Genomic DNA, 23,766 nt, shown 5'->3' on the forward strand with positions numbered 1-23,766 from the left:
TTCACATGTTAACATTGTACTACAAGATTATATTTACCTTTTAAATGTTTGTGTCATTTACTGAGCTCGCTTCTTACTTTTTTTTTTTGCATTCTCCATTTTTTATTTGTATTTTAATAACTTCAAAAATGAACATGAGACACATTTGAAGACATTTATTCATTGCACCGTAATAAAAACCATACAACTTCTAAAATTACCTATTAATCTCAGTTGCATTTATTGGTCCAACATTTCACATATTGCGTGTAAACACCACCTGAAAATCACACAACTTAATCACAAACATTACATAAGCGGCAAAATGAATTATGCATAGTAACGCCCAGTGGAAAACGGTGTTTCGAGTACTTAATGGTGTTCTGATATAAATTGATTTGAATATAAAGCTTAATTGAAAATAGAAAGGGCAGTTCCTGAGACTCAAGTCAATAGTGTATTAAAAGATCTGGTGCTATAACTCACTTAAAAAAAATATGCGTAACTTTTTTTGTCCGAAATTTGCAAAAAACAGATGTTTGGGCTTCAGCCTGAAAACCTTATCAACCTGGACGTTGTATTGTTAAACGTCTCAAAAGGCACCACAAGGCCGTGTTGATTGTGTTTTAGTACAATGCCAGGTCTTGTGAGTGAATGGAGGTAGTGATTAGCTTCTCTATATGAGGAGTTTGACAACGTCAAAGAAATCTAACCTTCATGTCGAGACAAACCTCCCTCCTACCACCAGTCTCTCTCACCAGTGTTATTAGTGGGAAGTCTTTTCACAAAGTTGTTGCATTATAGATTATTAGCTTTTTATCTCTGGCATTTTTATTCCAAAGAGAAACACGAGAGTCACTGGTTGTGTTTTCACACACACAGAGAAAGTTAACTGCTGGCCTGGCAATTGGTCTTTTTGAGGCATAGTTTTTTATTCATTATTGAAAAAAACAACTGAATAAATCATCTTTACTGAGCAGCGAGTACTAGAACTCTCTTATACCTGTATTTCATGGATGAAACCCAATCTGTGGTGATAGAACTAAGTTCTCTGTGTGTGTAAACCCAGCCAGTGACTCTTAATAAGTGCACCCTAATGATCTGAATCCTGAGTCATCAGTGACTACAGCCCTGTTTCTGGTTGAACTTCCTGTCCGTAGCGTTTTAATTGTGCACTCGGTCCTCCAGTGCCTTCAGCTCAGCCTCCACCTGAGCTGGCAGATCAGCGCCAACCTGCTGGGTGAAGTAGGCTCTCAACTCCTTCGTCTCCCTCTGCCAGAAAGCCTTGGGCACGTCGAACAGGGCGCCCATATCCACGTTGCCGCTCAGACCTTTAGTGTCGATGGCGCCATCTTCTGGCAGCCAGCCGATGATGCTCCTCTTGGCCGCCTCGTCCTCCCTCTCCCGGCTGCAGCGCTTGAAGATCCACTCCAGCGCGCGGGCGTTCTCGCCGAAGCCGGGCCAGAGGAAGGCGCCGGTCGCCGGGTCCTTTCTGAACCAGTTGACGTGGAAGATCTTGGGCAGGTGTGTGGGGGCCTTACGGCTCTGCATGCTCAGCCAGTGAGCGAGGTAGTCGCCAAAGTTGTAACCGAAGAACGGCCGCATGGCGAAGGGGTCGTGCATGATCTCCTTGCCTGGAGGATAAAGAATTGGCTTTAGTAACAGCACTAGTAACGTCCTATTATCATAAAACACCTCATCAACAGGAAAGCCCTGCAATGGCTGAAACATCATAGGTGATGTCACAATATCAACAAATAGTCAACCAGATCAGAACTGTAAATCAGTACGAATGTATTTTACAGGGACTCAGACCACATGGAGATCAGGTGCGCGTTAGTACCTTTATGCTCAGCAGCTGCCGTGGCTTCAGACCTCATGGAGGCTCCAACAAAGACTCCGTGTTGCCAATTGAAGGACTCGTACACCAGAGGGACTCCTACAACGTCAACATTTGATCACGTTTAATGCACTGCCGCTCGTGTGCTGCGCGACTTCTCACGTTGACGTGCAACACAAACTGTAACGACTCAAACATGTAATGTGTTAAAAGAAGAAGACAACACGAGCACCGCGTCATTGTGCATGATGTTTGTGGGCTTCCTTTTCTGGTTGCAATGCAAGTTAGACTAATTTAGCTCACTTCCCTCTGTGACAGTCACACCACAGAAGACTAACGACTAAATGCTTCGAGAGGTAAAACATGCATGAAAATGCTGATAATATTCAAATAAAGTCTGAGACTTTTGAGAGAAAAACTCTGGATGCTCAACGAGAGCAGCACCAACCTTCCGGCCTCCTGCCACCGAAGATGATGGCGTCGATGGGAACGCCCTCCTCACTCTCCCACCGGGGGTCAATGATGGGACACTGAGCCGCCGGGGCACAGAAGCGGGAATTGGGGTGGGCACACGGGGTCGAGCTTCCTTTTTTTTTTTTTTTTTTTTTTTACAAACAGGAAACAACAGTTTAGTCTACCTTCAACGTCACAGTAATCTTCTAAAAAAAAAAAAAAATAAGGACTTTGTAATAATCTACATCTGAATGTCATGGTTCATACTTGTGTCTGATCCACAGGTCTCTCCATTTCTATAGGTGGCATTGCTTTAACATACCACTAGATGGCACTGTTTACACTCTGGCTGTTCAGTTGACTCTTTACATATTAGTTTGATTTATCCAAAGAGTAATATATATATATATATATATATATATATATATATACACACGTTTTATACGAGCTTTGCCTGCTCTGTTTGAGGCCTAACAACAATTATAACTGATGTCTTTGTTGGCAAAGAAACAAACACGTGAGTCAAGCTAAAATGAAATCAGTAAAACTGCTGAGTATTCAATGAGGTTCTCTAGAACTGCTGAACTACAAGCAGGACACTTTGGATTGATGCCTTCATAACAGCCTGGGCACGCCGGTGTTACCTTTCTGCCAGGCTTTTCCGTGCCAGTCTGTGAGCGTGACCCCGCCTGCGGGGGGGTCGAGGCCCTCCCACCACACTCCTCCGTCGCTGGTCTCGCCAACGTTGGTGAACACGGTGTTTTTGGCGATGGTGGCCATGGCGTAGGGGTTGGTCTTGTCTGAGGTGCCGGGAGCCACACCGAAGAAACCGTTCTCCGGGTTGATGGCTCTCAGTTTCCCTGCACACACACACACACACACACACACACACACACACACACACACACACACACACACACACACACACACACACACACACACACACACACACACACACACACACACACACACACACACACACACACACACACACGTGTAACGTGAGCATTCAGAGATTCGTCACCTATGCGAGTGACTCTATGCGCGCGGGACATCCTCCTCCCCCTCTCACCTTGGCCGTCGAACTTCATCCACGCAATGTCGTCGCCCACACACTCAACCTTCCAGCCTGGCAGAGATGGTTTCATCATGGCCAAGTTGGTTTTACCACAGGCGCTGGGGAAGGCCGCCGCGACGTAACGCTTCACTCCCTGAGGGTTGGTGATACCCAGAATCTGAGAGGGGAGAGAAAGAAAGAATATTCAATACTGGCCAAAGTTATATTAATGACCAAAAGTAAATCCCATCACAGGAAGAGATGTTGATACTGGCCTGCAGATACTTTTTGTTGGGACCAACAATTTAATTTTCCCAAATTCTCCTGTAAATAACTTCAAAAAGGCCTAATCTGTTATTTATTATTACATTTTTCCCTGTATGTTTGCATATAATTTGATTGATCAATCAAAAACATGTTTGCATTTCTCAAATGATCATATTTAAAAAAAATAAATAAATAAATAAATAAATAAATAAATAAAAAAATAAAAAAATTTAAAAAAAACTGCGTTCACAAAGCTGACTGACACATGTAACAGCATGAATCTCGATTCCTTACATAATTTAGATCATCACACTTTTATTACAGAAACAAACGAGCATCTTTTTAATTCCTCTCTCTTTAATGTCTCTCTTTAATGTGTGAGGCATGAGGCGCAGGCTTTAGGCAGCAATGTATCACACGCACCAGCATGTGTTCGGCCAGCCAGCCTTCGTCCTTGGCGATGCGCGAGGCGATGCGGAGGGCGAAGCACTTCTTCCCCAGGAGAGAGTTCCCTCCGTAGCCACTGCCGAAGGACATGATCTGCCTGGAGTCTGGCAGGTGAGATATCAGCACCTTCTCCGGGTTACAGGGCCACGAGTTGACCAGAGGGGCTGGAAAGAGGGGGAAATACCAGAGTGGGGGAAATTTGTAAGATCTTGTAAGTTTCAAGCAATAAGACGCACTTAAACGACTTGTTTCATGCTCTTAGAATGCGTACCTTTGAGTGGTAAAGGCCGTCCCAGAGAGTGCTGACAGCGGACAAACTCCGCCCCTTCAGACAGTTTGTTCAGCACAGGTGTGCCCATACGAGTCATGATCCCCATACTGGCCACGACGTATGGCGAGTCGGTCACCTTCAAGCAGAACAAAATGTTTCATCACCCTGATCCACAACCTGCAACAGTCAGTAAATAATACAACTATAAAGTGCTACAGTAATATATTAGAATATACAGCGGAACAAATTACTGTAACAAATCACGGCAATTTATAGCAACAGAGCAAGTCATTTTTAGAGCTACAACACGGCAGGCTTATTGTTTATTACATGGCCCCCCCCCAGTATAAAGTGTGGAGGAGTCGGGTCAGTACCTGGACTCCATATTTAGACAGAGTCGAGCCTACAGGACCCATACAGAAGGGAATCACATACATGGTCCGGCCTGCAGAGAGGACACAAAGGAGCGTGAACAACACTTTAGTGCAGTTTATTTTTCCACTACAGGCAGCAGTGTATCGATAGACACATGTTGATACGGTGGTTATATTAGGCAAGAGATATCAGAACCTTTTCTTCAGCAGCACCCTGTGGAGTTTATGACCACTAGCAGCATTATGGAACAATGTTTTCAACGAGCGGGTCCCCGTTTTGTTTGTAACATGCACCAAGACACGGTGAACATGGGGGTAACATGCAAAAAAATGCAGCAATATACCAACAATGGCAGGGAGGAAGAAGAAGACTGGATGTAAACAACACCAAGGATTCACACTCTTTCTCATCTCTGTCGAGAGGTGCACAGGCAGGATGTACGGATCGGACAATTATTACCACTCAAAACTTTACAAGTTTTAAAGGGAAGTTGAAAACGCACACCTTATGACAACAAGGGACATAACATGTTGTTTCCATGCACCACTGTACCTGCCATGCAGCCCGGGAAGCGCTCCTTTCTGGCTGTCTGCCAGTCAGACTCGCTCATCCAGCTGCCCAGCTGGCTCTTCGCCCCCCCGGCAGGGATGGGGATGGTGTCCCTCTGGCTCTTGGTCACAATCACAGTCTTGCTTTCCACCCGAGCCACGTCCTTTGGGTCTGTGCGTGCCAACCAACTGCAAAAACAGAGGCGGAATCAAAGCGCGATGCAAAAGAACGTAAATGCACGCCACTGAACGCATGTAATTTGGGACACAGAATTTTAAAAGCCCTTACCAGTTCTCGTATTTGGACAGCCTCTTGACCATCCCCTCGTTCTCCAGACCGGCCAGGATGTTGGCCGCTTCCTCCGGCGTCCCCGTCACCACATGCACACCGGTGGGCTTACACTCATCCACCGCTCTCTTCACAAACTCGGCCACCGCCGGGGGCAGCGAGGCGATGGAGGCCAGAGACCGAACCCCGACTCTCGCCCCGACGCCGCCACGTCTGAAAGAGATCGGGCATTTAGGTAATTCGTTACTTCTTTTTTGGGACCTTTACTTGTGACTTAGGGACATTCCAACCACGCCGATGGAGCGTACAGTTTAATCCTATACATAAAATATATATCGTGCCATGTTTTGAGATGATGAGAACATGAACAGCAGCACTTAGTGGACTTCCCATGTGTAGGACATTGGTGTCAACAGCTCTCTGACTCAGGTGAAGACACTCCGTTTAGCAGGTTAAGACAAGTTCCGTCTCTTACGAGGTTAACTTTGCTCCAGATATAATTTTGTCTGCCTTTTTCTTTTTACTTACAGACCTCGTGTTGGAAGAGGTAGCACAAACACTTTAAACACAAGTTTAAACAACGCCCAAACTGGAGTTGTGTTCTTTTCATGCGTCAGCAGAAATAGCAAGATGCCCTTTGGTGCAGTTACTAGTGCAACCTGAGAGCCTCGAACAGACTTCTCCACATATAGAGGGGGGCATGCGGGGGGGCCGGGGCCCATGATATTCACTAACACCGGCCACTGAGAGGGCAGTGGATATGCAAGCTGTTAAAAAAAACACAAGCCTGCGTGTGTGCGCGTTTCCTGTGTGTCCATATTAGAAAACAAAGCACACACACACACACCCATTGTCTGTCTGTGGACAATGTGGAGGACCCCGGGTGACCTCTTTAAAAATGTGAAAAAAAAACAACAATTCGTAAACCTGTATCCTCAAATGAGAAGCCCTGCAAATAAGCATTTGAGCCAAAACTATTTTCACCCATAAACAGTCCCACATCAATGGCTTGCTCTACTGGGAATACAAATCACACTCTTCTACTTTGTTGTTTCACAGACAATGGGGTGGTCCCGTCAAGTGCAGCCACGCGGCTCCCAATTGGCTGCACCGAGCGCTCCATTATGCGCGCATCACGCGCGCACAGACATGCGTCGACTTGTGCATGCAGACACACAAGCAAATCTGGTTGGAGCGCACAAAAGGGGGCACGGGCAGCAGGAACACAGAGAGACAATAACACGCAGCTCTGACAGGGCAAAGAGCGGAGAGCCGTCTAATGCGACCGCAGGGTTCAAACTCCTTAACCAGTGACCTGTGCCGCGTTTAATTAGTGATGCGGGAGCGATCAATCATGAACAGACTCCAGTTTGTGTTGAACACACTTTTAGCATGCAGTTTAAGGTCAGTTTTCATACTGAAGAGGGTATTGTCTTCCTGTTCGCCCACCAAAGTTCAGGTGACAGACAATCAGAATCAAACAAACGATGAAGTTCAAAAAAAATCTGCATTTTTATTTTAATTTCACAGTTATTATCCTCCTTAAAAGACGCTAGAATTGAGCATCAGTCAAATATAAGAAAGTAAAGTACTGTGCCCTTTGTTGTAAAGAGGGAATTAGAAACATGGCTGATGTGTGGCAGACAACTGACAGTTTTCAGAGGATCTTTCGGGTTTTTGACCACGATCTGAACAGAAGAATGATTCGCTGAAGGGGGATCTAAAAAGAACATTAGCGTTACTGTTCATTCATCTCAGCAGCCTTGATCGCCAAAAAAATAAAAGGCACGTTGTCAGTAAAAACGGATGAATCAGTCTCCTTTAAAACAGCTCCACAGGACGTCTCTTCCCCCCAAATCAATTACCTAGGCCTCCAATTTTTTTTAGACTCATGACTTGTGCTCCTGGTTCATCCCCAACACATTCATCCTCCTGTCAAGCTTGTGTCTCCCCGTTCCTCAACCCATCCCCCATACCTGATGAACAAGCAGGCCTGCGTTTTATAGATGTAACATAGATCCATCCTTCATACTTAGATCTGGTATCCATTTTTTATTTTTTTTTGTCTGCCTCTAGCTTCCAGCTGGGCAACTCTTCCGCCATACACACCTCCAAATCCACAGGCCAATCCTCAGTCAACACAACCCGACACGCCCACACTCCCTTCCGGTCAACAGCCGCCTTTTCTTTAGGGCAGAGTCTGCAGAAGATCCAGCAGCAAACCCGGAGTACCACTTAAAGCATGCACGCGTGCGCAATACTTCACACATGGTACAGCGAGTACCCGGAGAAAAAAATAAACCACACACGGAACATACTCCAGGACATTCAGGCAAATAAGAGGAGTGACGACTATAAATATTGACATGCACTAACACGGGGTCAGTGTCTCGCTCACATGCATCTTTAGTGACACAATAACAGCAACCACACGATGCCATGGGGGGCTCACATTGACTCCAGAGTCCCTGTGTGATGGGGTCTCATCACAAAGCCTGGGGGGGGGGGGATGAAGAATGCAGAAAGACAGACTTTTTTTTTCAGAAACAAGTGTGGAGTAACGTTGTGTGTAGTTAAGCTAAAAGTCCTTGCTCAGTGTCATCCGGCCTGAGGTTTGTGTCTGAGATCAAGTTGGACAAGTTTCAGACAGCGAATGAGGATTTAAGGATCCAGGTCTCATCTTACTGGAAAAGTAGCTATAAACTTGTATTGTTATTCATTGTGTTACCAAATGGAGGTACTTTTTAGTTGTAAGCCTGAAATTAAAGTGCATTTAAATCGCAGATGTAGCCGATTTGTGCATTCTGAACGACTCTGAAGCATATAGCCTAACGATACTCTCTAAACATGAGATTAAGTACAAAGAAACATATTGTTCACGAAGCTAAAACAATTTAAATCCATTTTTTTTTTAAGTCACAATTACTCACCTTCGTATTACTCCCAGCAACAGGCACGACATTTTCGGTGTGAAAATACTAACTTGTAAAAAATGAAAGTGCAAAAAGGCACATTTAAGTTAGCAGCAGAGGGAACAGCAGCAGTGGTGGTTAGAGCTGGTCTCTGCTCATATCTGAGCTCGGAGGGGACCTTGCACTTTGTTCAACGTGGACATTCACACGGACAGACCTTGATGTAACCAGCGGACTGACTAGATCTCGTCCTCCCGGAGTGTCCGCGAACGCCTCACTGCTTTCAAACGTGGAGAGCCGAAATATGTGCTCTGCTCAACTTTGAGGAGGTGGAGGCGCGCCTGCTTTCAAATTAAAAAAATGTTGTTTACTTCTTCGGAGGTTGTGTCCATGTCGTGGTAATTATACCTCCTGCAAACCACGAACTTATCGACCGGTTGCCCCTCCCGACTGACACGAGTCTCAAAAGAAGCACCGCGGAGCAGCACACGCACATACACACACCACCGCTAAAAAAAAAACAGCGTAGCGGGACATCCCGGAAGCACGAGACACGGTACGGAAATAGATCTCACTCGTACACTGACGCAACCCAATGGACATGTTACTGTAGCATGATAAGTTAACAACCCGTTCTGTTGTTTTGGGCAATCTACATTTACACTTATAAGTTAATGTTGTTCTGGTTTTGTCATGTTGCCTTATATTTGTGCATGGTCTAGACCTGCAGTCCATTCATGGCCGGGCCTGGGATTTTGGGGACCCTAAACAAGATTTAGTTTGTAACCCCCACACCCCTCCTTGTTGTGTTTGAGCACACACGCTTAGTATGTTTATTTGTGGATTGACATAGCATCTTAACCTGCATATGATATACCATATTGATTAGGATCATGTTACGTAACATACAAATTTCTCCCCGGGGATCAATAAAGTATTCTAATTCAAATTTTCAGTGTATTTTTAAGTTGTTTCAAGCCATTTATATGGTGGGTCTACTTATATCTCCATTATATCTCCATTATATCTATTCTTCTGCTGATTAGGTTTTTTGATTAACAGATTAATGATTCATTGATTAATGGAAAATCTCCCATACATTGTCCCAGAGCTCAATTTGCTTGTTTGCTTGACTGTTTGTAAAACAGTAAGAATCCTGAACATGTACACTTTATTATATCAACGAAGACAAAGGAAAGCAGCAAAACCTCACATTTGAGAAGCTTGAAGAAGTGATTATAAAATACTGTAGTTTCCAGTTGATTTTCTGTCAAACGATTAATCAACTATTGGTTTCAGCTCTAATAGCAAAATACATTTTTAAAGAATCAACCTGAGCTGAACATCTTATCTTCCTTCACACCAAAAGAAACATGCACTTTTTGACATCATGTTACACAACGTTTCAGTTCTCGAGCTCAAATTTCAAGCAGTTCTCTTTTGCTCTCTTTGGAGAAGGCTGTAAAGAAGCCCACTGAGGTTTCAGTTAATCCTAATTATTAATTTTACAACTTTGATAAGCCTGGGTGAAAGCGTTCTGACCTCCAGACGAGGAATACTCTTTAAATGACCAGTACATGGCGTCTGGTTTTTCAATTGGTAAGTTTCCTGTCCATGTTTCTCTCTCTGGGCACTGGGGGAGGGGCTGTGAGCAAGAGGGGAGTGAAGGGGTGGGGGCTGGACAGAGGAATACACCATAGATACGAGATAAAGAGAGAAACCTTAGCCCTTGTGTCTCATGTTCTCTGATAGGGCCTGCAGAGTCAGCAGCCAACCACAGATACTCCCAAAGCACATGGAGAACACACACACACTCACGCACACACATTCACAATGAATGAATGCCTACTTGCTATACAGCCACAACGGCAGTCCACGGTTATGAAAGGGAGCATTCAAAAATGCAACAACTGGCAAAAACTACAAGAAGCCATTAAAAGCTGTGACATGCTTTAGTCATTTAGCCATGTGGCGTTAATGAGACCTTTATTTGATTTGAGTGTGCACAGGTGGGACTTCGGCCTTTAGAAATCGTATTTGTCCTTTAAAAGTCAGCTGATCTCACTTCTGTAGATATTTGAGGTTAAGTCTCATCTTATTAAAATGTTTCACCCTGGTTTTAAAGGCCAACAATCAAAATAACACGCACACAGAAAGAAAGAACTTCATGCAAATGTGACAGAATAAATAAATATTATGATATAAATTGGGTAAAGTTTTGATGATATTTTCATCAGCCTCAAAGTTCAATCTGGTGTTAAGCTTACAAAAAGAAATGAACTTCTGAAAAAACTGTGTATGACTGAACTCATTATCAATATTTCCCAGTCAATGATCTACTGATTAATCAAGCAACGTGATAATAACTCATGTTCAAGCCTCAGTGAACAGACAATGATTTGGATTTCTCTTTTTGACTGGTTTGCAATTAGAAACTGACCCTACCAGGGAATAAAGTAGTCTTAACTACTATATAGGATCAAATGCTGACTGTGACCATGTGTCCTTGAATCTAGGTTTCTATCAGAATATTTTTTTGACATTTTCCCATCAGCTATATCCAAAGGTCATATTGGCTTTATTTGCAATTCTTAATCAGAGAGATGTGCAATGCAAGCTATTTTGTACAAGCTGGACTGTGGCTTGCTGCAACTTTAGATCTTAATGAGGAATATTAATGAAGTTTTCTTCAGAAAGATGAAATTGCAGCAGAGAAACATTTACATTATATAGGACATTCATTTAGCAGCCTGTTTTGATTGCACAAAATACAAAGTACATTATTCCCTTGAGAGGTATTTGCGTATTGAGATAATTTACATTTCAGTACAAGTCACAACGTTAATATGGCGATATTGTAACTGTGGAGGGGAGCTGTTGAAGTCTTTACAAGACGAGTGTATTTACTGACATGGTCACAAATCCTAAAGTTCTCCCCTTCTACCTCCTCCCATCTCTCCCGGCCCACTTTAGTTCAGATATACGACCTTTGTCCCCGGTATTTCTCAACAGCCTCCCTGAACGGAACAACACACTGCGCTGAGTTTAAATCACTCACTCAATCAAATCACAGGATCAATAACAAATGGTGCTGGCACCATAAACAAGTGTGCCCTTTGGATCCAAGTTCTACGTGCCTGATGGGTGATGTATTAATTGTGTCTCACTGTGTGGTACTGCACACTACAGATGTTCAGCCGGATATTAAAAAGATTTATGCAGAGGTCTATAAAAAGGAAACTACCATCAAGTCATCACCTATTTATCGGCCAAGTGATTCAATCTGTGTGGCGTCTATTCATCTCCTGACGTGATGGGTTTACCTGTTACAGTCTGAATCTGGTATAACACAGAGTATGTTGGCATAATGATGGCATGTAACAGTGCAGATGACTTTGGTAGTGTTTGTGTTTACGATAGGAGGCTCTGACGTCCTTTCTGCCCACTCAGGGATCCTGTATTTGTTTTAGGCTTTTAACCTGACTGGGTCATCACACTGCTCCTGATGAAAGAGCACATGAACAACAGCAGATCTCTGGAATACTGGTCGCAATAGCAGACACACTTTGGCCTCAGGTTTATATTGATCAGTACCGAGATAAAGTGGTGCTCTCCAGCTATTGGGATTGTTTGATTGCAAAGACCATGGATATTTGTCTTTATATTTATATGTTGTATCTTTTTGAATTACATCCATTTTTAATATATTTTACAGAGGAATCTTCGTGTCATTAAGGCTAATGGTTCATATACCCTTTTATATTAGCATATGATTTAGATTTTTGACATGACCTCACAGGTTTACCCCAATGCTGTTAATCATTATCTTTTTGTCTGTAGTTTGCCACAGAGCACTCACATTTACTCCACTTAGAACAGTAGCATCATCTAGTGGACACAGTCAGAACAGAAAAAAAAGCTTTTCTTTAAGGCATTTATTTTACAGCTTTATATATATATTCATTTTAATGTGTTATTATTTATTATTTTAAAAAAGAGAATATTTTAATTTCACTTCTTCATTGCCACTCCCATTCCTTATGGGAAATGCGGAAGCTTCCTTAAAAAACTAAAATTCCCACAATGCAACAGGATCACCCGATATTGAAGAGGGGGGAAAGTACGGAACTGTCCAAGCGTACTTTCATTTTCGCTTTTTATGCTGAGTAACTGTGAGTATTGTCCCGTGTCGTGCACGGCATCGAATTACACAAATTTAAGAGCTTTGTTATTCTTTATCACGGAGTAGATAGAGTTTAAACGCATCAACGAACTATATCAAGTAACGTTTCATCAACAGAGACGACATGGCTTCTCTGGAACTTCGTCCCGACTCGAAGAAACAGGTGAGCAAAGACACGTCTGCTAGCACGATTTAAAAGTGCTGTTTGTAACGTTAACGACATTTTAAACCCACTTTCCCTTCAAACGTGGCGGGTCAGTGATGCTGACAGGTGAGACGAGTCAGGTAAGTGGTTGCTCTGATAGCTAGACAGACAGCAGGGGGTCACGCGACGTGAGCAGGTGGGGTTAGTTATCAGGTAATTAACGGGCTGTTAACACGTGTGAACAGCTGTTTCTGTGAATATCCTTCATGTAGCGACGGTGTCAGAGCATAGAGGAACGTAATCAGGACTAAATCACGTGATCTCTTCATTACAGGTGGATGACTTCTGCCAAAAATTCACCAAGGAGGTAATTTATCTAATATTCACAAATCTCTCCCAACCGTCCCATGTATTTATCTTCCTCATATTATTATTAAATAATGTCGTTTTCTTTGCACAACAGGCGGAAGACTTGATATCCAAATTTTTCCCTCAGAAGATTGAGGAGCTGCAGGTTCTGTTGAAGGTATGTGACTATTAGCCGTACTGGAGACTTCCTGTTTTCCTCAGCAACAAAAGTTTTTTACAATGATGTTTTGAGACCAAATTCCCTCCCAATATTGATTGTTTTGAAAAACAGTTGTCAGAAACAGCAGGACATTTGTGTTTTCTGTCAGACATCTTTCAGCTGTGACGACCTGGCGTCCCTGAAGGCTCCGCTGGACATCCCGATACCTGACCCAGTGAAAGAGGAGGCCAAGCGCAAGAAGAAAGAGGAGGTAGGTCCCACGTGTCTGAAGTCCAAATACATCCAAGCATTTGCGTGTTCAGAAATCTCTGTTTGAGTACAGCAATTGTCACTACGTTGTTAAGAGGTAAACACTCAATTTCGAATACACTTCAGAGGTCAAACGGAAATTAAACACCGGTGCCATATTATATAAATGTCATTGGCTTCACAAAAAGGAGTATTTAAGTATTTTATTTTCTTAACCATTGAATTTCTTCAGGAGCGCTGCATAAAGCCTCTCCACTGGGATCCTCAGTCAAGGGTTTATATAAAGCGCTACATTGGCTTTTATACCATAATCAGATAATATATTTTGTATTAGTCTAGTACTGAAGAGAATACCCATTTAAGGGATAGAAGTATCCTGCAGGTGCTGCAGATGGTTCTGCAGCTCAGAACCATCATTGACTTAAAGATAAAAGCAGAAAAGTCACTCAAGCGTCAGACATTTTTTCACCCTTACCAGTATCCCACATTTATACTGATCCCCCCCCCCCCTTTATTATTGCTGTCATTTTTGCACACATTGATTTAGAGCAGGAAAAAGAGCAACGCTGCCAATGTCAATAGTTTAATGTGGAGGGAAAAAAGGGGTTGAAAGAATATTTGCGATCATACGGCAGCTCAGGGGATCAAACTTGAGGCTGTTAGTGTGTTCAGAAGGAGCAGGCACCGCTGCAACTAGGTTACATTTCTTCTACAAAGAAAAAAAAAAAAAAAAAATCCAGCGTTTGACATCTTCATTTAGCCACACAGAGAGAGAGAGAGAGGGAAAAAAAAAGCACGTGGGAGAGCTGTCTAAGAGATTAATAGGCAGCGAAAACTCTCTGACCTGCTGCCTTCTGTTCCTCTGTTGCAGAAGGAGGGGAAGAAAGACAAGGACGACGATAAAGAGGATAAAGAGGATGAAGATTCAGGTAGAGACGATGAAGACGACGAGTGATTAATGAACATACTGCAGTGGTTGTCAAGCTCTCTACTACACAGTCACTAATAAACAAGAATATTTCTGATTTTTATTCCTCTTTAAATGCAGTTCTCTCTATTTGTTATGAGGTGAAGGTGTGCAGCTGACCAGAATATTCTGATATTGTGACTGAAAGTGAAACAATGTCTCCGGGTGTTTTTTTTTTTGGTCCACCAGGGCCTCCCTGTGGTCCCATCTGCACCAACGAGCGGGTGGAGATTCTACTGCAGCAGGTGAAGCCTCAGATCCAGACGCTGAAGGAGAAGCTCAACATGGTCAGTCGGTCTCTCAGCTTCATTTTATCTAAATGTGGTCGCTACCTTTTTACTCCTCTAGTGCACAACATGTGTGAGGAATGTGCCTCTGAGTGCTTCTGTGTAACATAGTTGTGATAATCACAGGAATAACCTTGAACACTATCCTCGGCAGGTGACAATGTGGGTGCAACTCCAAATCCCTAAAATTGAAGACGGTAACAACTTTGGAGTGGCTGTCCAGGTTGGTAGCCGGTGAATGATTCTCTTTAACAATGTTGTTGTTGTGTGAAGTGTATTGTTCGGTTTAATATCTTTGTTCGTCCGACAGGAGAAAGTGTTCGAGCTGCTGACCACCACGCGCACCAAGCTCGAGGGGTTCCAAACTCAGATTTCAAAGTAAGAGCCCACACCAACGCTGCAACCTTGTGATAGATTCGTTTTGTTTGAGAGGTAAACACAATACGCAGTCACAGCAACGCGTCCACACGCACACAGCTGTTGTCAGTTGGCTGGTTGTAGCTCTGTTCAGTTGGCAGTCATGGTAGTAATTCGCAGAGATCATCAAACACTAGAAGCATCATATGTGTGTGTTAGTTGTTGAGCCCAAATAGCTGCAACAAAACACAAGTGTCAGACAGCTGTTTGCCAGTCACGGACTCCACACACATACAGTTCTGAAAAGAGATACAAGTAGGCATAATAACTGAAGACACCTTTGATAAGGACTACAGGACCTTTGCAACATTTTTAAAGATTCCCTTCAGGAAAATGTGAGACCTGAGTTTTTGCATCAGTGTGATATGTAAGAACATTTTCATTTTAAAGCAAAACTATTTCACTTTTGAGACAATAAATAATACAATCTTCCACTCACAAATCAATAAGCACACTGTTGCTCAATTCAGTACACCCGCTAGCTTATGGTGGCTAATGTTAGTTCATGTTGGCAAACTTAAGGTAAATATTATATTACAAAAACTTTGCATTTTAGCAAAATGCCAAACTTAAAGCATTTAGCTCAACAGTAGTTTAGCATTTAGCACGTTGTCCGCTGACCAGCAATAGTCACAATCTGGCTTTAACCAAAATTGGACACTCACTGATATTAAAGATGATCAGACAGGAATATATCCTGTTGACTGTTCTAAATGAATGACGAGTAACTTTCCTTCCCTGTGTGTGTGTGTGTGTTAGATATTACAGTGAGAGAGGTGATGCTGTGGCCAAAGCCTCCAAACAATCCCACGTGGTCAGTACCTCATGTTGTGAATGCGGTCAGACTGCTGCATTGTAACTCGTGTGTGTTAAATGGTCACACACTCAGTGATGAGTGGTCATTGTATGCCACCTGCATACTGTATGCTCTTTGTGTGTAAAATAATGAGTTATTATGATGGTGTTCTGTTTTGAGTAAATGCCAGATGTGCCGTGTGTGTACGGTATGCTTCTGCATATCAACTGTGTGCTTTCTGCTGCAGGGAGACTACAGACAGCTGGTTCATGAGCTGGACCAGTATCAGTACTGCGAGCTCCGCCTTGTGATCTTGGACATCTGCAACACATATGTAAGACACCTACGCCCTTGTTGTTTATCGACTTTTAAAACCCTTGTATTTCACGTGTTTGTGTAGAAATATCGGAAAATGGTTCAAAATCAGATTGCATAAAAACGGATCATGACAATTTGAGTGCATTGCACTCTGCGTACATGTCACCTGAATATTGTAATTCTGTCTCAAACCTAATTCACCATCTGTTGCAATCATGCACTGCACTTTGGATACAACTATCCACACATCTGTAAAATATTCCAGTCGTGTCCCAGCAGCAGGGATGGTGCCTAAATGGAATCCATTCCTTCTTAATAGGAGGGTAATTAAACTAATTGCTGTGCTTGTGTTGAATTGATTAGCGCGCCATCTCCCATCCATTAATCACTGTTGTCTCCTTCCTCTGGCTATTGTCTCCCTGTGTTTGATGCTGTTAATGAACACGGCGGTACAGGTGATGATGAAAGGAACTGTTCCCCCACAATAACGGCTCTGGATCTGGGCCGCTCTCTCTCTCTCTCTCTCTCTTATTACTGCCTCTGACCTTTATGTCTCTCTCACATGCTGTCGATCTTCCTTTTGAACCTTTCTCGCACTACTTTTCCACTGATTTATCTCTCTCTCTCTCTCTCTGTCTGCAGGCTGTGCTGTTTGACGTCATTACCAAGAACTTTGACAAGATCAAGAAGCCCAGAGGAGACGGCAAGGCTCTCATCTACTGAGACTCCAGCATGCTCACAAGATACAACTGTTGTAGTGTCGCACTCAAGTAACAAAACACCCGCTCTGACATGCGTGCATTCATTTTGGTTTAAATTACACAATAAAGCAACATCATTCTGATACTTCTGTCTGCTTTCTTTTGTCCCAATGGGAATTCAGAATCTGGTTTTAGACCAATATTGGCCTACAATGAATGTATTCATTATATTCATATGACGCCAGAGGTATGTAGTGTTGCGTTTTTTTACAGGTGATATACGCTTAACTTCCCCTAATCAGAAGTCGTTTAGACTCCTTAACTTGAGTCGCAACCACATCCCCAAAACATCTACTGAGGGTTTCACACTGCTTAAGGCTGTTTGTCGATGTCCGTGGTGGTAAACAGTCCCTCTGCCGGCAAACCAGGACCGGCCCAGCTCGGTTTGAGTCTGTACCAGCCTTGATAGAGTCCTCTCCATACCAGGTAGCCCAGAGCTCCTCCCAGATGCTGGGAGGGGAACTTGGGGAAGTGTGCAAGCAAACACATGAGCAGGAACATCCAAACGGCGAGTAGAGCTACACACAGGAGGAAGATGAACCGTAGAGGGGCCCCAGGCGACCTCTGCAGAGCCTTTGTTTGAGCCAGGTGACGACCAAAGACGGACATTTCCTCCACAAGCAGCAGGCAACACAGGCAGACGATGAGGACGTCCTGGGATACTTCGTAGCCTCTCCACACCATGGCGGCCTTGAGGCAGGAGGCTTTGGTCTGGTCTTCGTGTAGGAGCAGCAGGGGCTGGACGGAGGAGGTGGCGCCTTGAATATCCCCGGCGGGGGTCATGGGTTCATAACAGGTTCCCGCTGCATCCTCCAGCAAGGTCAGGAGACGCCGACAGCCCCACCAGAGCAAGCCGACCACCCCCATCCGAGAGAGGTGGCGGAGGAGGAGAGAAGGGGAGCGACGGGCTGAGATGGAGAGAAGGATGAAGGAGCCTGTGAAGACGCAGGTCCAACCCCAAGTGGACTTCAAGAACTTCCTGCAAGAGAGCAGGAATCAGTGTTGCATGAAATGTCACCGTATGAATCGTTGGAACACATTACAATAATGCAATAAATAAAGTTCACATTGTTCAACACATAAACGGCACAGCCATTCATTTGTTACAGTCGAGGCTAAGACGAGTTGGGCAAGTACGTTCATCCTTTTAAATCCACTCAAACCAAAGGATGAATGATGGCTTCGCTAATGGCCTCACACATGAGTTATACAAGACCAAAGTGCACTAAATGACCTCACTAAAAAGCCTCATGGGACAATAATTAATTGTATTAGCTACTGTGGCTAAGTGGAGAGCAGGGCCGTCCTTCAATCAGAGGATCGGCGGTTCGATCCCCGGCTCCGCTAGTCGCATGTCGATGTGTCCTTGAGCAAGACGCTTAATCCCAAAAATTGCTCCCGTAGCTGTGCCTACGGTGTAGAAATGTGATAGAATCTGAATTGTAAGTCGCTTTGGATAGAAGCGTCTGCTAAATGACTAATGTATTAATTAACTGTAATGTTAGTTTAAACTGTGCGGTTGGATAGACACTAATAAACATACTATTGATATAACTGTCAGTATAATGCTAAATGGCGGTACAGGTAGTGGGGAGTCAGTCAAAGTTAACATTAGCTAGCATTAGCTATTAAGCTACTGGTCATACCAGAGTGTACTGAAGAGAGCAAGAGTGAATTTTATTGCTCAAGAATTCAACTGTCCATTTTCAAGACAAATAATGTTTAATATTATTTCATAATCTTGCTTTAATAATGATAAAGGTTGGCAGAGCATGTATTTTAAAATGAACCTTCACTTGTGCTCTTACTGTTGTTTACATTTCATTTATTTTTGTACATTAAATTACAAGTGAAAAAACAGGAATTTCCCTGGGATTAATAAAAGTAATTATTCTCCCTCTCTTCTTAATAAAGTCATGATTGACAGTTTATAGACTCTTCAAAAGTAGGCAATGACTTGGTTCATGTCATGTCATATAATCACGATGCCTACTTCACCATATTTGGTGTGAAAGTGCAGTTTTTAATTCTTAACTCTTAAATTGAAGTGTTCTTCCATGTGCTAGGTGTTAAAGGAGCGTGCCTAACACCAGCAACTAGTTACACATATGACATTTCCATTTAAAAGGAGAAACACACCCATGCAGTACCTGTACAGGTAGTGGTTGCTGTTGGCGAAGATGCTGTACTGTGACACCCAGAAACTGAGCAGAGGACCAATCACAACCAAAGCAGACAGCATCAGGTGGAAATGTCGTCTGAGCAGGCTGCTTCCTAAAATCCTGGCCAGTGAGTCTGTTACCAACACCAGAGCAGCGTTCAGGAGTCTGAGGAGGAATTTCCCCAGCAGAATGACCTCTGCGGCCATCTTGTGCAACTTCTCCAAGTTGATCTCTGGTGAGAAGCCATTTGAGGAGTTTTCAGTCTTGGCATCCATGTTCATCTGCTTCTCGACGACACCCTTTTGTAGTTTTGGATTGAATTCTGACAGTGTGTTCCTCTTCCTTTCCTCCAATTAGAGCCCCGTAGCGGAGTCTGCCTCACTTTCTTTTGTCTTTGAGAGGCACTCCGGCTCCACTCTGGGAGCCTTTCCACTTTATCACTGTCAGGCGTGCAGGAGAACACATGCTTTATAAAAATACAACCCCTCTCTCCCCTTTACCCTCAGAGGCCCTCCCCCAACACAGACTCAGACTCAGAGGGGTGGACATGGTAATGGCTGCTGCTGTACCTGACCCCATTATTCTCAAAACAATGACCCAATGCTTTGTGAATGTGATCCTTATAGCTGCCAACTGAAATTCAAATTAAAACAACATTTTGTATGATGGCTTTAAACAACTACTTTACAATCAGACCTGCAGGCATGTTTTAATCACATTTAGCTTTAAAAATAGTCTCTTCTTTTCCTGCGTAAAGAATCATTCCGACATAAAATGGATCGTTTTGGCTCCTTCTTTGGTTCTCCTCGGGTCCCTCCATTCTTAGAATCAGCTGTCGGAGCCAAAACTAATTTAAGTTATAAACTGTTGCCAGTCTGCATTTGGCGCCATGAACAGCTGCATTTCTCACAGCACTTTCAGTCTCCTGGATTTCCAGGCCCAGTCCCCAAGCCGGAGCCTCTTAAAGCTCTCCAGCTCCCAGAGCCACATTGAGTAAATTTAGTCTTTCTGTGGGATTTATGCTCAATAAAAACACACCAAGAACTGTTTTCACAAGACAGGACATCCAGTCCCACTCCTATACATAGACTGTATATCCATACTAAGAGAAGCACTGCTGGAGTCCATATGGGGGGGAAGGTTATTTGTTTTCTTTAAGTGACGCAGTTTTAACAGCGTAAGGATATTCTGAGCGCTACAAAAACATCTGAATGCAGCTAATTTTCCCTGAGTCCTCCTCTTGCTGATAATTTATCTGAAGACCTTTTCCTTTCACTGAAACTGGAGCTGAGATGATACATTATTCCCCCCCCCCCCTACCGTGTTGGTGCGTTAAGTATTGTATAAAGCAGGAACAGTAAGTGTAAATGAAACCATGCACGCCAAAGAATCCGTCTAATTTTAGACCACTTAACTGCATTGCTGTCATTACGACGCCCTTGAAGCGACTCTGCTTTGGGTTCCTGCAGCTACTAATTGTCAGTCATGTGCTACTGGCTAAAGAAACGGCACGTGATGTTTGTTCAGTGTGACGGAATTATATATTAGTGCAAAATGAACGCTTATCTCCATTTAGTTCACCGGTAATGGTGTGGATTTGTTGCATTTTCTCAGTGTCATACATTTGCATGTTTAAAGCCTGATAATGCAAATATATATTAAAAATAAAAAAGGTAATTTCTTCTCAATAACAGCAGCAAACACTCAGTGTAACGCTCCAGGTTGTGGCCGTACATTAAAGGTTTTATTGTTACTGTAAAACAACGGTGAAATATGGGCTTTGATGAAAACACCTGAAAATTGCATATACAGATCAGTGTGTGAGTTTTGATCCACGCACACACATCCCCAGTCCCTTCACTGAGTCTCAACATGTTATCACACACATTCAAATCTCTTAAACTGATCACAGGTTTATAGTGGCCAACCAATCACTCTTTTTTCCTTATGTTAAATGGGCTCAGAGCTCGTGTTTACAGAGCTGAACGCTGACCCAGGATCAATAATATAAGACCTCAGACTAAGACCGCAGGCTTTGAGGTGACATAAAGAGGATAGAACATAAGATCGTTGTGAGTTCGACAGTGAACCGAAGAGACTCGGTAACGCTAAGTGCGTTCGGGTGTCTTGGTCACCGTGGTGTGCTGGGAATCTTCCGACACAGGAAGCTGAAACACAGGAAGTTCCCCCTGAACAGCTGAACGAGACGTGGACCAACGGGGACCTCCGGTCAGCAACACGCCAGGTTCAGGAGTCGTGATTCAGGCAATCGGTATATAACGTAGTGGGTTATTATAAAACAATCAGTCTTCAGATGTAGACCTTTGAACGTGACGGCGCCTCAAACAGGACGAAGCTCGCGTTATTCCCACCAGCAAGAGTCCAAATCAGCACCACTGACAACTATCTAAATACACTCCCTGAATGCACATACCATTAAAATACTATACATTTATTCGGAATTATCGTCGCCAGCTCCTCCCTGCAAATATCCAACACTGACTTTTATACAACTAACTTATCGTTAAATTTCAACAGCACATTTAAGTAGGTGCGGTGCTTCGTGTTTCCAGCTCCGGCACATTTTCGTTAAGTGTTTCAGGCCAAATTCAAAAGCTCTGGCCTGTTGTTGACAGTGAGGCAAAAAAAATCCCCCAGAAACAGAAGTAGGCCGTCCCACTGTGCCTTAATCTGCTCTCGACAACGTAAGGCTATAATGCCTTCCCAAATGAACACTTCACAACCACGCAATAACTGTAATCATTAATTTCCAGCATTGAATTTGAAAAAAATATTGAAGTCTTTCCCAGTCCTTCTGAGCGTATACATATATAGACCGCCCGTGTTCGGCGTACATCTTTTCCTTTGTCTCTCTGAAAGGTCTTCCTCCCGTCGTCAGACTCTGTCCCGCTCTCTCTCCTCCTCTAGCGGATGAGTCTGTCTGTGCTCCCACATTCGCACCGCTCCGTCCCACTGTGGAGACACAGGAAGAGGGGCAGAGCGATCAGAGATAAAAAAAAGGCCTTCGACGGATCAAATTCCCATTTAAACATTTTTTATGTGATCACAAGCTTTCACACAGTTTGCATTAACAGCACTCACAGAGCTGCTGACGATGTTGTCCTCGTACGGGTGCCAGCTGACGTCCCTCACGCACGCCTCGTGGCCCGACAGTCTGGAGACCACGGCGCCCGTCAGGACATCATAAACTGGACAGACACACGCAAACAATTCAAAAATATTTAGCTACTTGTAGTCGTGTGCTGTATATCGTGTCCTGTTTAAATCAATCCCGGACTCACTGATGATTTTGCCGGTGGAGCAGCCGGAGTAGATGAACCTCTGTCCAGTGGTGAACTCTGGGGAGAAGCGGCTGCGGATGAGGGTGTGCAGGACGCCGTGACCGCGGTAGGTCATCACCGAGGTGTCGCCTGTCAGCTTGTGTCTCTTCAGGGCTGAAAGGGACGCATACAATTTTTTTAGGAATCGCCAGAAATCGTTTTCAGAAGTCATAATCTACCTCACATTAGTTTGGTGCAATTTACGAAGCAATAATAGAGTTAATTTACATCCTAAACGTCTAAGATCTGGTGAGAAAAAATGGGTACGCTACTATCTGTCACCTGTCCTCTACGCCTCCCCCTCCTCTTTGACTTGTAATGGTAATCACTCACTTCTCTATATGTGGTTTAAATAGTCGTATCCTCTTACCTTCACTACACATACACACCCACGTTTCACCTTTCTGTCATTGGCCCCCATCTCCCTTCTTTCATCTTTATATCCTCCTCCACGAGACCTCCCCTCCTCTTGCCCTCTAACTTTCCTCCTCCTCCTCTCCGTGTCACCACCAGTAGCTCCCTCGCTCCCCCCCCCTCCCAATCTTCTCCCTTACTCCCTCACCTCTCTGGGGAACCTGCTGCCAACGGTAGTCCCAGTTCTGTTGGGTGACAGCCAGGCGGGAAGCTGCTAAGCCCTCTTTGGGCGAGAACTTCCTGACGTCCCAGAGCTTGATGGACTGGTCCTTCGAGTTGCTGATCAGATAGCGTGCGTCTCCCTGGCACAGTCGTGACGAGGACGACCAAATTAAAGAAAACAAATCTCAGAGTTAGACCAATACACCGGACTAAAGACACATTACACTGGGCTAATATTAGCATTGAATTCATCAACTTCCAACCAATCATCGGTCAAATCCAACTACCCATGAGGCTTTTGGGGAACTAGTCATCGACAGATTGATAAAATACCGGCATACACCCCCCCCCTACCTTGCTATGGATGAAGGTGATCCCGTCTCGGTGGCCGGCCAGCTGTCCGACAGGCTGCGGTCTGTCCTCCCGCAGCGTCCGTCTGTCCCACACCTTGCACAGCGCGTCGTCGCTGCCAGAGAAGAGCAGCTGGGACGAGCTGTCGGCGAACGCCACCGCATTCACGTCGTCCTCGTGGGCATCGATCTAAACGAGCGGAGAGAGACGCGAAAGAAAAGAGAGTCGGTGTTTGTGTGGCGTGTG

General features: G+C 44.0%; 4 protein-coding genes across 5 annotated transcripts in view; 1 reads left to right on the top strand and 3 right to left on the bottom strand.

The window, feature by feature from the left end:
• Positions 1 to 140: 140 nt before the first annotated feature.
• On the bottom strand, positions 141 to 8,955 carry LOC142971878 (phosphoenolpyruvate carboxykinase, cytosolic [GTP]-like). Its single transcript, XM_076112606.1, has 11 exons — positions 8,457 to 8,955; positions 5,527 to 5,739; positions 5,242 to 5,426; positions 4,689 to 4,759; positions 4,315 to 4,450; positions 4,020 to 4,207; positions 3,345 to 3,507; positions 2,917 to 3,132; positions 2,268 to 2,405; positions 1,823 to 1,918; positions 141 to 1,613 (listed from the first exon to the last, which is right to left on the bottom strand). The coding sequence occupies exons 1-11, from the start codon at positions 8,486 to 8,488 to the stop codon at positions 1,144 to 1,146; spliced, it is 1,908 nt and encodes a 635-aa protein (XP_075968721.1). The 5' UTR covers positions 8,489 to 8,955; the 3' UTR covers positions 141 to 1,143.
• A 3,576-nt stretch (positions 8,956 to 12,531) lies between these two features.
• Positions 12,532 to 17,173, top strand: psme1 (proteasome activator subunit 1). Its single transcript, XM_076112494.1, has 12 exons — positions 12,532 to 12,610; positions 12,739 to 12,784; positions 13,101 to 13,133; positions 13,230 to 13,292; positions 13,444 to 13,545; positions 14,416 to 14,473; positions 14,701 to 14,798; positions 14,953 to 15,021; positions 15,109 to 15,176; positions 15,975 to 16,029; positions 16,259 to 16,345; positions 16,972 to 17,173. Exons 2-12 carry the CDS (start codon positions 12,746 to 12,748, stop codon positions 17,050 to 17,052), a joined length of 753 nt encoding a protein of 250 aa, XP_075968609.1. The 5' UTR covers positions 12,532 to 12,610; positions 12,739 to 12,745; the 3' UTR covers positions 17,053 to 17,173.
• LOC142971816 (fat storage-inducing transmembrane protein 1-like) lies at positions 15,515 to 20,850 on the bottom strand. Its single transcript, XM_076112495.1, has 2 exons — positions 19,241 to 20,850; positions 15,515 to 18,069 (listed from the first exon to the last, which is right to left on the bottom strand). Exons 1-2 carry the CDS (start codon positions 19,531 to 19,533, stop codon positions 17,403 to 17,405), a joined length of 960 nt encoding a protein of 319 aa, XP_075968610.1. The 5' UTR covers positions 19,534 to 20,850; the 3' UTR covers positions 15,515 to 17,402.
• A 124-nt stretch (positions 20,851 to 20,974) lies between these two features.
• dcaf11 (ddb1 and cul4 associated factor 11) overlaps positions 20,975 to 23,766 on the bottom strand; it is an 8,929-nt gene continuing 6,137 nt past the window's right edge. For both annotated transcript variants that reach the window (XM_076112493.1, XM_076112492.1), the window contains exons 11-15: positions 23,524 to 23,709; positions 23,156 to 23,309; positions 22,555 to 22,707; positions 22,355 to 22,461; positions 20,975 to 22,225 (exon numbers count right to left, since the gene is read on the bottom strand). In XM_076112493.1, the coding sequence (XP_075968608.1) occupies positions 22,148 to 22,225; positions 22,355 to 22,461; positions 22,555 to 22,707; positions 23,156 to 23,309; positions 23,524 to 23,709 (678 nt within the window). In that variant the 3' untranslated portion in view covers positions 20,975 to 22,147. The remainder of the gene's footprint in view (positions 22,226 to 22,354; positions 22,462 to 22,554; positions 22,708 to 23,155; positions 23,310 to 23,523; positions 23,710 to 23,766) is intronic.

The sequence above is a fragment of the Anarhichas minor genome, unplaced genomic scaffold, assembly GCF_050575085.1.
Source record: "Anarhichas minor isolate MPS153535 unplaced genomic scaffold, ASM5057508v1 ptg000050l, whole genome shotgun sequence".
In the NCBI taxonomy this organism is placed as follows: domain Eukaryota; kingdom Metazoa; phylum Chordata; class Actinopteri; order Perciformes; family Anarhichadidae; genus Anarhichas; species Anarhichas minor.

Bases quoted from the DNA above. Each gene is read 5' to 3' on its own strand.
- LOC142971878 (XM_076112606.1), bottom strand. From the start codon at position 8,488: ATGTCGTGCCTGTTGCTGGGAGTAATACGAAG. The intron at 4,451-4,688 runs GTACTGACCCGA...TTCTGCTTGAAG, and splicing joins TGTCTAAATATGGAGTCCAG to GTGACCGACTCGCCATACGT. The intron at 4,208-4,314 runs GTACGCATTCTA...CCCTCTTTCCAG, and splicing joins ACGGCCTTTACCACTCAAAG to CCCCTCTGGTCAACTCGTGG.
- psme1 (XM_076112494.1), top strand. From the start codon at position 12,746: ATGGCTTCTCTGGAACTTCGTCCCGACTCGAAGAAACAG. The intron at 13,546-14,415 runs GTAGGTCCCACG...CCTCTGTTGCAG, and splicing joins AGCGCAAGAAGAAAGAGGAG to AAGGAGGGGAAGAAAGACAA. The intron at 14,799-14,952 runs GTCAGTCGGTCT...TATCCTCGGCAG, and splicing joins TGAAGGAGAAGCTCAACATG to GTGACAATGTGGGTGCAACT.
- LOC142971816 (XM_076112495.1), bottom strand. From the start codon at position 19,533: ATGAACATGGATGCCAAGACTGAAAACTCCTCAAATGGCTTCTCACCA. The intron at 18,070-19,240 runs GTACTGCATGGG...GCTCTCTTGCAG, and splicing joins AGCAACCACTACCTGTACAG to GAAGTTCTTGAAGTCCACTT.